At 43.4% G+C, this 13,577-nt stretch overlaps 1 protein-coding gene across 1 annotated transcript; it reads left to right on the forward strand.

The window, feature by feature from the left end:
- LOC103190686 (macrophage-expressed gene 1 protein) lies at positions 1-8,862 on the forward strand. Its single transcript, XM_007911560.2, is given in 4 exon segments — positions 1-192; positions 3,380-3,684; positions 3,687-3,993; positions 6,599-8,862. Coding segments are annotated over 3 exon segments (1,935 nt in total). The 5' UTR covers positions 1-192; positions 3,380-3,416; the 3' UTR covers positions 7,959-8,862.
- Positions 8,863-13,577: the final 4,715 nt, after the last annotated feature.

A 13,577-nucleotide genomic window follows, 5' to 3' on the forward strand; every position in this document is an offset into this window, starting at 1 on the left:
TTGCTGACTTACTGGAAACAGACAAAGCTCAGTAGAAATCAAAGGTTGCAGTCAATAAATGACGTACGTGATTTCCAACTGACAAATAACAGGTGAGGAAATAAATGGAACAGAACGTGTAGGAGAAAATCAGCAGAATTACCGTCGAAAGGAAAGAAAAAATAAAAGATTCCCCATCAACTAAGACGGGAGGTGAGTGTGTTTGTATTGTTTTTTTCTGTCTAGTTCAGTCAAGCAACGATAACTTTAGGGGACACTGTGTGTTTAGAATTCAGAATGACAATCTAGGAACAAGATTAACTCAAAATTATCGTGCGAAAAAGTGGACTTCATAGATCGGGGCATAATACAAAGCTGGGAAATTATGATAAAACATGATAAAACACTGGATAGGCATTAGCTATAGTATTTGGTTCATTTCTGGGAACAACACTTTCGGAAGAGTGGCAACTCATTGGCAAGATTGTAAAGCAGATTTGCCAGGATGAGTCAAGGAATGTATTTGTCTCCTTATTTAAGGAAGGATGTACTTGCCTTGGAGAAGGTGCAGCGCAGGTTAGTACGAGGGAAGAAAGGGAATGAGTTACGTGGATAGGCTGACCAATTTAGGCCTATATTCTTTGGAGTATAGAATAATAATAGGGATCTTATAGTTGACCTGGTTGGAGAAATAAAACCAGGCATCTTAAACTTAAAATCAGCGGCAGCCCTTTAGTATTGAGTTGAGGAAAAATGTGTTCACTCAAAGGTTGATGAATGTATAGAACTCAGTACCCCAAAGGGCTGTTGACGCTCAGTCATTAAACATGTTTAAGACTGAGATAGACAAATTTCTTATTGCACAATTTGATTAAGGGACATGGGGAAAGGGCAGTGTTAGTTTATTAGCAGGAGTTCGATGAGTAGATAAGCCATGATTGAATGGTGGGGCAGGCTAGAAGGGCCGAATGGCCTACTCCTGCTCCTACATGTTATGTTATATCATGTTTATGTTATGAGAGATTTCAGTTATCACGAGAGGCTAGAAAAGCAAGGATTATTCTCCTCGGAGCAGAGAAGGTTAAGAGGAGTCAGAATAGATGTTTCAAAAGTGATGAGAGAATTCATTAGTTTGAAAAGGGGGAAACCATTTCCACTGTCACGTGGATCGGTGACGCGGGCGCACTCTTTGAAAATAGTTGTTCAAATAAACAGAGAGGAGTGTCAGGAGGTTTTTTTTTCATGCAGCTAGTTGTTGAGATATTGAAGGCATTGCCTGAAAGAGTGATAGAAGGAAGCTGGTCGAGAACAAAATTTCAGTGGGAAGTACAACATCTTTACCGTAGACAGTACAATCCTGGCAGGGTAGCGTCTCAGAACGCTTAGAAGTGTGGAGCCTGACGCCGCGCAGGGTGCAGGGGGCAGTAAGTATGATCTAAGCGCAAACTTTTCTGCTAGAACTTGAAACGAGGGAGAGAAGGATCAAGGCGGAGTGATTCAGGGAGAGTGTTCTTGTGTTTTGGGCCGTAGTGGCTGAAAGCACGACCTGCGCTAGTGGGGTAGGGCGTGTGAGGGATGAGAAGGACGCTGGTACAAGTATAGCGGAGGCTCCGGGTGGTGGGCTAGGAAGGGAGGTGTTCGGAGAATTAGGAGGTGCCAGGGAGTGAATGGATTTGAAAACGATAATGAGGAATTTAAAGTCGATCCTTTGGGTGATGGGGAGACAGACAGTATTGCGGTGTGTTCATCTCGAAGCTCAATTCTCCAAGGTGACATGGCTGGCAGCAGAATGTCGAAATCTAATCAGACCTCTGTGGCAGTGGGTTGCATAATGCCTTAAATATCATGTAGAGAGCCTGAAATATCTTTGACTGAAAGTGCATCACAGATTTTTTTGTCAGATGAATGGTCCGTTTCGCGGGATTTCGATAGGACACCAAGTAAACAGTTATCTACGGTGGAAGTGGAGACAGTCAGTCGAGGACAACGATTACAGAGAGTCACCACAGGAACGAAACGAAAGTTGAGGTTAAATGTTTTCACACAGGGAGTTCATGGGTTGTGGAAAGCCCGAGAAAGCAATTGTTCAAAGCCGACTCAATAGTTGGTTTTAAAATGGGAAGTAGAAAGGTATATGAAAGTTAAATATTTTGATTACTATGGAAATACGCCAAAACACTGAGGTTAAATTACAGTTTGTATAAACACCAGGTGCAAACTCGACAGTCTCCTTCTTTTCTGTACAGTTCTATGAATCTAAGGGAGTTGTTCTTCACCTCCACCAATTGTCCTTGATAGTTTTCTTCTTAAAAAACGTCCAAATGCAAAACTCTGCGAATGTGTAATTGGCGAAGGCAGGGTCAAAAGGTATTGGTAAGCCAGTGAAGCTCGGTACGTTTGGGTTATGAAGCCTGATGCGGGACACGATATGGGCTACAGTGTTGTGGATGATCTGCAACTGTGGAGGGAGGAGTCGGAAGGGCTTCAAGCAGGGAGTTTGCGAAGTCGAGCCTAGAAGTGATAAGGGTCTCTGGGCCCTGCGGTGAGACACAGTGGCAGAGCCGGACAATGTTACGGGAGTGCGGAAAGGTGCAGCGGGTGCTGGCACAGATGTGGTTACTGGTGGAGATATCTCTGCCAGTGAGGCCACTGGGTACTGGGGGGACATCCCGGGGAAAGAAGTTAGTGGCCAGTAAGTGGTTAGCGGGATTGATGCGAAGTTTTATGCGACCATTGGTTCGATCATTTCAAAATCCCCCACTGAAATAATGGCAAAAACTCACTGCATAACATGATTTCGCCAGATAGTTTAAACATTCAGGCTAATGATGGTTTTGATTAGACTATCCCGGCAACAAAAAGGAAACGGGGCAGCCTATTATGCACAATAGTGCAGCCACAAACAGTCGTGGTTTGAGTAACCAAATTATTAATATTATTATTATGATTATTATTAATAATATTTTTGAATGGATTATTACCCTTGGAGAAGCGATCTAGCACTCGACTAATTACCGAGTTCCTACTCCCTGCTAAGTAAGCAGAGGCTTATAGAGTAAGGAAACCTACTCAAAATTTCACCATACTGGCAATATAACCAAGGTGCTCTTGCTTGCGAGGCAAGTGGTCCAACCACAAAGCTACAGGACTCCATGTTTTCAGTTTATCTGGTGCTCTCAGTTTACTACAGTTCTCTCCTGCGGAGAGAAATTACATACAAATCTAAGGGCTGTCTGAGATAGGCAAAAATGTGCATTCTCACGAGATAATTCAGCATCGTGTCAGAGAAGGAAGGCAAAAGATAAAGTATACCAGTGAGACGTGTTGTCAGCCGATTCGAGTAGGAAGTGATTGAGCGGATATGACTGATAATGTCTCTGTTTTCTCTTTGTGCGAAAAGGAGCTGAGAGAAGACCAGGCCCGTACAGAAGACAGCCATGACACTGATAATTGTGGCTGCGGGTTTATTTCTTCTTTCCTGTCCGGAGTTCGGTGTTGAGGGGTCCAGCCTGAAAACGACATCAGAAAATGGACTGTACGAATGTAAACTAATTCATTCCATCCCGGTACTTGAGGTCGTTCCCGGCGGAGGATGGGACAACCTCAGGAACATCGATATGGGCCGAATAATGGACATCAGCTACCATCAGTGCAAAACTACAGAGGATGGGGCTTACCTCATCGCAGATGAGATCTTCGTGATCCCCAAAAACACAGTGGTTTGGATATCCACTCGGAGATCATCGAAAACTGGAAGTACTATAAAAGCACCACCGCATCATCCATTAACGCAGAAGTATCCTTCTTCTCCTTCCTCAATGGCAAGTTCTCCAAAAATACCCAGAGGGTCAGAATTCATGAAATGAATGACAAGACTTTCACGGCTCGGACTCAGGTCAGGAATTTCGTGTACAAAGTGAAGTCCTCAGTCTCTTTCAAACTGGATTCCAGGTTCAAGCAGCATCTGTTGGCGATTGGAAGCCACATGGAGAACAACCGCAGCAGTGCTGCCAGGTCGGTAGTATTCCTTACGAGGCAACAACTACCCAGTAATCATAAACACAATAATCCATATATATTTTTTATACTGCCTTATCACTTTGAACCGTCTAAAAGCGCTTCACAGAATATACTGTTAAGTGTAGTGACTGTGTATTTTGTATGCGGCAGCCAAATGTACGAAACTTTGTCCCACAAATAGTCAAAGATTGACTGAATAAACTTTAGTTAGTTAACCGATTATAACTCCCAGAAAGCAAACAGCAAATAATGAACAAATCATCGGTTTCCAAATCAACTTCATTAAAACCTTTGCCTCCGCTCCCTACACGAACCGCTCCAGTTCAGTTTTTACCCTGCCCACTAGCACAGAGCTAAGTCTCGTCAAGGAGACAACAAATTAACCCTCTCTCTGTTCCAGAACTCTCTCTCCCTCCCTGTTGTCCTCGGCCTGTCCTCCGCGTTCAACACAGTGGATCACTCTATCTTCCTCCATAATCTCCCCTCCCTCATCCAACTGAGTGGCACACCAATCGTAAGCTTCATGTCCTACTTGACTAACCACCAACAATATATCTCGACAAGTGGTTTCTCGTCCACCCATGCAATGCAATCCAATCAACAAGCATGTGGTTAAATTCCACATGTATACAAGTGACACCCAAATGTAATTCTCATCCAGCTGCGACTTCAAGTCCACTGATGTCCTGACAGCTTGTTTGACAGATATCAAGTTCATGACGGTCGCAAACTTCCTGCCGCTGAACATCGACATGATGGAAGCCATACACCTTGGATCGCAATTGCGTTTTCTTTCCTTCACTTCCGAACTCCTCAACCTCCCAGGCTGTCCCTCGGATTCACCAAGCCGATGTGCAATGTACGCTTCAGGATCGATCCACAGATTTCCATTTTCTCCCACATCTGCTCCTTGATTTGGACCTTGAATTTTCCTTCCCCCAATATTGCCTGCTTCTACCCGCTTCTCTCACCCACAGCAGTCAAAACCTACGACCACAATTTTGTCACTTCCGGACTGGCCTTTTCAAATTCCCTTCTCCACATTCTCACCAAAGACAGAATACAATTAATTCAGAATTCCGCCGCCTGGATACTATCCTGCACAAAGCTGTATACCCCCGGTCACACCAATGCTTGCCAGGCTGCACTGTCTCCCAATTACCAAACGTTTCGACTTGAAGATCCTATCACACCATTTCAAATCCCTTCATGCCCTTTAACGCCCAAACTATCCGATTTGCTTAACTCCAATCCAGCATCTGATGCCTCCGTCCTACTATTTGTCTCTCGTCCCCCTCCACTTGACCACCGGTGGACATGCCTTCAGGCATTAGGCGCAAACATTCTGCAATGCTCTCCCTCAATCTTCTTTACATTTTCAAATCCCACTTAAGTTGCTTCTTTATGGATCGTGCTTACAAGGAGCTCTCCCTTTCCCCCGGCATCAGATTTGGAATCCACCAATATCTAACGCTCAGGGATTCTACCCCGAATTAAAGGCGCTATACCAATGCAAGTTATTGCTGTTGTTATTGTAACAAGAGTGTTGCTGCTTTCTGCTTATCAAACAAATGCGTGTGGATTAAGATAGAGATATTCAGATTTTGCCCTGCCTTGGAATTCAACCGAGTTCCAGTCACCAGAACCAATCTGTCTTCGGAGTCCATGTTAAGAGTAATTAATATCCTTGCAACTAACTCGAATAATCCGGTTGTAATCATCTCGCTTTCTCCGCGGGAGATCAGTGTTGTGTCAATTATTTGCTATCAGTTCATCTTCGAGTATCTCCTTGTCATTGTGACTAAATCTCCTTTGTTTATACCCGAACATATATTTTATTTATCAAACTTCTACATGCCCTTCCGTGTTCTGCTGATGAGCCAGGCTGGTCCTGCTTTCATTAGTAGTATCCTAAAATACGCTAAAACAATCTGGCTCCAGAACTGGACTAGAGAACGCAAAGAGGGCTGGATTCCAACGTTCAAGTGCAAGGCATGTCAGCCTGTTCCTCCCCCAAACCAACCCTCAACCCACAACCCTCCCCCACCCAATCCCCCCCCCCCCCCACTTCCACCGCCACCAACATGCAGGAGGCTTGAAATCCGTGAATATATCGAAAATATCAGGCATACATAGGCATCATACTGTTTCACCCATCACGCAAAATTTATAGACTGAAATTATATTTCATCACAGAACGAGGCCATTCAGCCTATCATAATTGTGCTGGATCTATTCAGACGTTGCCCACTATTTTCCATAACCTGCAATGGTTATACTATCTAATCAAGAAAAAATTAACATTTTTCTTATTCCACATGCGTCTGTTTACTTATCTTTAAGCGACTTCGGGTAAATTAATCAATTACCAATCACTTTCCATCTATAATCCCCTACCCACCAACCAAATTTCTGGACAGTCTATCCACAACTGTTTGGTGGACAAGTGTGTTCGCTTGGTTTCCAAGTTTGGCTTACAAAATACACGGTCGCTAAACTTTAGTGAAAATGCTATGATGCGCATGGAGATGTTGCATTGACTTAGTAAGGCGCTATGTCAAATGCAAGGATTATCATCGTGATATGCTATATTTTACAGGTACGAATCAGAAATGCTAATTGTAAACTATGGCACGCACGTCCTCACCCAACTGAACGCTGGTGCTAACTTGCTGCAGGAAGATGAGGTTAAACAGTCATTTCTGTCGGAGACCACAAAGTCCGCAGTCACCACCGCCATCGCCTCTTCGTTTTTTAAAACGTTGAAATCTCAGACATCCTCCACGGTCACAGAAGAATTCATGAAGAAATATGCGACTTACAGAACCCACTCACGGATAGAGAGCAATGGCGGAACCCCATACTATCCCGGGATGACCCTGCAGATGTGGCAGGATTCCATTGAGAACCATCTGATTGCCATCGACAGATCCGGGCTGCCCCTGCACGTCTTAATCAACCAACACACCCTGCCAGACCTGCCGTCGCCCACCGTCGCCAGGATTTCCCAAGCCGTGGAGAAGGCCATCAACATGTACTACATGGTCAACACTCACCCCGGCTGTGTCGACATGAACTCCCCCAACTTCGATTATCAGGCCAATCTTGACGATCACTCATGTGAGAGCCCGAACACGAACTTCACATTCGGTGGGGTGTACCAGGAGTGCGTGGCTGTGTTTGGGGCCAATGCCCAGTCTATGTGCCCTGCCCTGGAACAGAAAAACCCGCTGACCGGTGGATTGAGCTGCCCGCCGCAGTACACTGCCGTGCAACTCAGCACCCAATTCAGAGATCAGGGTTACTATCAGAATGAGTGTCACAGGAAATGCCACGTTTTCTGTAAGAAGAAGTGCCACAACGTTTACCACGTGAGGAGAGTGCGCTTCACCACCTATTGGTGTGCAGCCACTGGGTCAGTCCCCTATACCTCCGGGCTCCTGTTTGGTGGTCTCTACACCACCAAAAGCAAGAACCCGCTCACCAACTTTCCATCCTGCCCCCTCACTTTCTACGCGCTCTCACTTTTCGACAATATGAAGGTGTGTGTGAGCAACGACTTCGAGCTGGGCTTCCGTTCCTCGGTGCCTTTCGGGGGCTTTATCAGCTGTGAAAGCGGGAATCCGCTGGCGGACACCGCCGCAAGCAACCCCTCACTGCAGAGCTCTGTGCCGACCAACCCGAGCGGTTACAGCAAGAGCTGCCCTCGAGGCTTCAGCCAACACGTGGCCGACATCATCCAGTCCTGCCAGGTCCTCTACTGTGTCAAATCCGGTGCTTTTACTGGGGGGGAGCTTCTCCCTATCCGCCTGCCCCCATTTTCCACCCAGCCCCTCCAGGCCGTGGGGCTGCCCAGCACTGAAAACTACACCATGCAGTGGATGGACGAGACCCAAGTCCCGACCCAGGGTCAGGGAGCAGGGTACACACGCACAGCCGGTTCAGAGAGACATGAATGAAAGGAGCAGTGATATTTCCGTGAAGCAGTGGCGGTGGGCATCGCGGTTGCCATTGCGGTCGCTATTCTGATTTTGATCGGCTTTGTAATTTACTGAATCAAACATTCCTGAGCACTGGGCTGATCACACTCCAGCGCAAGCTACTGGACAACAGAGGATGGGAGACTCATTCCCAGCTACCAGCCTGCCGGATCCCGAAATAATGATGATAATAGTAATAATAATAATCATGAAATTAATAATAATAATGCTTGCATGCAACATATCGTTGACATGTCTGAAAGCGCTTCACAGAATTTAATGTAAAGTGTGGTGACTGCGGATTTTGTGGGAGATAAATGCAGCCACTTGAGGAAAGGAGTATCCCATAAACAGTTGTGGATTGAGTAACCAAAAGTTTTGGACGAATTATTAATCCCAGGAAGCCAATCGTCCAACAACCTTGTTTCTAGTTACAGCAAGTGATTTACAGCAAGGTAAACAAACAAGTGTGGAGAAAGGCAACTTGAGTAATGTTAGACCCAGGAGGGAGTTTAACCCGGGTCTTAACAGGTTAAATATGTTTCCAAAAGTATATTAATAATACCACCAAAAGAGTAAAAAATAATTTACACAATATCCAGAGAGTGTGGAAAGATGTGGTTACTGCATTCAGCTTGATAACCACAATTCTCCCCAGCTACTACCCTATCACTTCATCATGCCAGAAACACACCAGAATTCGTTTTACTGATTCTCACGCGAAGAAAATAAGACCATTTAATAAGCCTATATCTTAAGTAATTGAATTGCTTGTCCGGGTAACTTTTTGTAAATTCTCAGCGGTTTGAGACGCCCACCCGACATGAATGTAATTTTGTTGTTGTTGTGGAACATTAATCATGTTAATAAAGCTTATATTTGACATAGCGTCTTATAACATCACCGAGATGCACCAAAGTGCTTCGCAGAATATATTGTAACGTGAATACAGGTTACACTGTAAAGTGTAGTCAAAATGCATTTTGTAGGAGGAATAGTAATCTCATAAATATAAGCGCAATCATAATCTCAGTGCAATAGTTTGAATTCAAGCCGGTGATCGAACATAACCTTCGTTTACGTCTCTTGTGACCTTTTATACTGCCCGGTGTAACATTTTACCTAAAATATCCCTAACACGTCTCTTCAATGCGCCCAAGCTGATGATCCTTTTTTCAAAGTCTTGTCCTTCCTGGCTTTACTTAACGGAAATTTACCTGCCCCACACTTATCCAATTTTTCACTATATTTATCTGGAATCCCCACAAAAAATACACGGCATCTTCAAACCATTTTTCGTTGAACGTTTTCTTTCTCGTGGTAGCACTGTATAAATTTTACTTTGTTACTATTACGTTAGACACTGTCTTACGGAGTTTTTATCTCATCATTGAAGCCCTTAATGCAACGATCACAATACAGCACAGGGTATCAATCAGGAAAACAGTGGAGAATGTAGGAAAGGTAAAGCGATATTAGTTTCTGATTTCAATCTCCACATAGATTGGGAAAACCAAATCGGCAACAGTAGGTCAGAAGAAGAGTTCATTGAGTGTATGAGCGATAACTTTCTAGAGCAGCATCCCGATAAACCAACAAGGGGACAGGCCAATCCAGACCTTGTTTCGTGTAACGAAACAGGGCTAGTTGGCGGTGAAGGTATTAAGAATCCTGCAGGGCACAGAGGTCATCATATGATTGAATTCTGCATTAAGTTGAAGATGGATATAGTTAAATCAGTGGCAATCATTCTGAATTTAATTAGGGCTAATTTTTGTTGCTCTAAGGAAATATGTAGGTAAAATAGAATGGAGAATAAGATTAAGAGTTAAAAATGTAGACCAACAGTGGCAAATATTTAACGATGAAGTGCAAAATTCTCAACGGTCGCATATTCCCTTGCGGCATAAGAGTACAACATGGAAAGCAATTCACCCGTGGCTAACTAGAGCAGTTAGGGAAAGCCTCAAATTAAAAGTAAAGTCTGATAAGTGCCAAGAAAAGCAGCAATTCTGAAGATTGTGAGAGTTTTTGAAACCATCAAATTAAAACTAAAAACTCATTAAGAGCGAGAAAAAGGAGTATGAGGGTGAGATAGCTCGGAACACTCAGTCTAATTCTAAAAGTTTTTACAATTACCATGGAGGAATAGGCGAGGGAGTGCAAATGTAGGTCCACTACAGTCAGAGACGCGAGAAGTTGTAATTGGGGATAAGCACACGGCAGAGTCCCTAAATGGGTACTTTGCATCTGTCACAACCGTAGAAAACAGAACAAGTCTGCCAACATTAGAGATGCACCAATGGGATCAGGACAGGAAGCAATTAAGGACATATTCAAAAGCAGAGAATTGATGCTACGGAAACTGTTAGCATTAAAAAGTGACAAATCCCCTGGTTCGGATGGCTTGCATCCCAGGGTTCCAAAAGGGGAAGCTTATGAGATATTGGATGCCTTATGTCTGATCTTCCAAAATTCCTTGGATTCTGGAACAGTCCCCATGGATTGGAAGATCGCAAATGTCACACGACCATTCAGGGAGGGTGGAAAGGAAAAGATGGGGAACTATAGGCCAGTTCGTCTCAGATTAGTGAAAGGAAAACATTTAGAATCATTGATTAAGGATGTGGTAGTTCTGTATTTAGGGGAGCACAATATAATTAGGCCAAGACAACATGGCTTTACAAAAGGGAAGTGATGTTTGACGAATCTCATGGAGATTTTGAGGATATTTCCAGTAAACTAAATTAAGGGTGAATCAGTGGATGTGGTCTATTTGGAATTCCAGAAGGCATTCGATAAGATGCTGCATAAAAGGTTAGTCCAAAATATATGGGCCCATGGAATTGGTGGTAGCATATTAACGTGGATTCGGGAATGGTTAACGAGTAGGAAACAAAGAGTAGGGATAAAAGGGTCCTTTTTATATTGGCGGGATGTGACTAGTGGAGTGCCACAAGGAACAGTCCTTGGGCCTCATCTATTTACCACAGAGCTCAACGATTTAGATGAGGACATCGATGTTAATATATCTAAATTCGTGGATGTCACAAAACTAGTAGTAAGTGTCAACACAGAGGACGACACAAAAAAAAATGCAGCGAGACACAGATAGGTTAGGTTATTGGGCAGGTAGGTGGCAGATGATTTATAATGTACGGAAATGTGAAGTCGTCCGCCAAGATAGCAAAATCATTAGAGCGGATTATTTTTTAGAAGGGTAGAGATTGGGATGTATTAGCGTCTAGAGGGTCTTGGATGTCCTTGTACACCAATCACAGAAAGTTAGTCTGCAGGTGCAGGAAGCAGTTAGGAAGGCGAACAGTATGTTAGCATTCATTATGAAAGGAATAGAGTGTAAGAGTAGCGAAGAATTCCTGCAACTCTATAGGGCCTTGGTGAGACCACACCTGGAATACTGTGTGCAGGTTTGGTCTCCTTATTTAAGGAAGGCTGTACTTGCCTTGGAGGGCGTGCATCGTAAATTTACTAGGACAGTACAAGGGATGAAGGGGATGAGTTGCGAGGGCAGGCTGATTCTATAATATAGAAGAATAGGAGGGGATCTTACAGAAACATTTCAGATCATCAAAGAGCATGATAGAATAGATAGTGGGAGATTGTTTCCCCTGTTTGGAGATACTGAAACCGGGGTCACAAACTTAAAACCAGAGGCCAGCCCTTTCGTACTAATTTGAGGAAGAACTTCTACTTCACTCAAAGGATGTGAACGTATGGAACTCACTACCCCAAAGGTCTGTTGACGCTCACCTTGAACATATTCAAGACTGAGACAGATAGATTTCTTACTGCAAAAGTTTTGAAGGGATCTGGGGATAAGGCAGGCTTAGCTTATCATCTGGAACTGGATTAGAAGATCAGTCATGATGAAATGGCTGGGCAGGCTCGAAGGGCCGTGTGGCCCTCTTCTGCTCCTACATGTTATTTTATGTCTTGTTATGTTATGTTTTGTTATGTTAATGTCCGTTTATTAAATGCAGGTATTTTTGTCCTTTGAGATCCTGGAGCAAATTGGTTTCTCAGCTCACAGTATCTGTCATGTCAAAATCTGATCACATTGACAAAGGATTTTTCCAAATTTAGCCCAACTTTAAGAGGACGTCTGGATTTGATCCAAGGTCCTCTTGTTGTGCACTTAATGATTCTTCACTGAGCTGCATTCTCGCCACCACCTGAACACTGCTCAGTGATACGAATGTTTCAGAATAACTGTCCTGTCAATTAATGTATATACAAAGGTGAAATATTTTTGATGAGGTTCTTCTTCCACCTGATGGCAATCTCTCAAAGATTGTTCTAACACTTCAATCAACACAGTCCCTCTGATGGTTGGTTGCTTCTCAGGGATAAAAACAGCCGAATGCCCCCTGCAATTGTGCATAAATGAATTGGAACTTTGCTGTTATAAGTGACAATAACAATATGTTTGTATTAATATAGGTCACGCGGACGGGTCAAACCGGTCCAAAAAGGCGAAGAGGCTCTAAAACCTATTTGACTCCACAGAGAAGCATGAGTAACTATTGGGAACGAATTCACCAATCGGCCCTCCAGGAGAGACAGAAACTTGTTGACAAGGAAACAAACCATACTTTTAATGTCCCCGATATCACAATTTCGGAGCACAGTGGCTGAAGGCATGTCCACCTGTGGTGTAGCAGATGTATGAGGGATGAATACAAGTCTGGAGCTAATCGAGCGGAGTCAGTGGGTGGTGGAGTTGAGGTTGAACAAATTGGATTCCTACGAGAGCATGAAGTGACAACCAGCTTTGCGTTTTGTCATCATACTGTGACAATAACAGCAGAAGAACCAGGATTTTTCATGTTCTGTTATTCAGCAAGGAACCGCTGGGATTTGCATCAAGCATTTCCAGTTTACGGGACAGGCGCTTTGCCACGAAAAACATTGTTTTGAACATCTAAATAGCGGTTTTCATTTGGAAGCACTTCTCAAAAATATTTACATCACAACACTGAAACATGGCATTCTGAGAAACAGTTGATTACGTGAGCTGCTGCTTTAGTTCATTTCATGTTTTCATGTGCTATAAATCGAACACATCATCAAAGTTTTTGATAGGTGGAAAATTATTCCGTTAAAAAAGAGCTCGAGCAGTCTTTATTCAAAATGAACACAACTTAAACTCGGTATAACAAATTTCACTCGAACTTATTCTCGAACTTAAAATTTCAACGTGTCAGCCCATGGCGTGGTATACATAATTGGAAGTTATAATTTTTGTTGATGTTGGAAACTGAACTTATAAGATGAACGAAACAATAAAGTAGCTCTAGTGTTGCAATAGTTTATTCCGCGGTATTTATTTGACAATTTATATGACTCTTTCGAGAAGTGACAAGGTTGTGAGATCGATTCTCAGCAAGAGCAGTATTTTTCATTGGTTTCTTCAAGTTGCATCACTGCACCCAATGGTAGTCGCAGAGTAATTATTGTTGTGGATTTATTACGGCCTTGGCCAGTGTGATGATCTATCAAACCCGACATTTGCCAATGTCATCAATTGAAACTGGCGAAATGCACGAATTGCCCGTCAGTCGATGGTGAAAGATTTTT

The sequence above is a fragment of the Callorhinchus milii genome, unplaced genomic scaffold (assembly GCF_018977255.1).
Source record: "Callorhinchus milii isolate IMCB2004 unplaced genomic scaffold, IMCB_Cmil_1.0 Scaffold51, whole genome shotgun sequence".
In the NCBI taxonomy this organism is placed as follows: Eukaryota; Metazoa; Chordata; class Chondrichthyes; order Chimaeriformes; family Callorhinchidae; genus Callorhinchus; species Callorhinchus milii.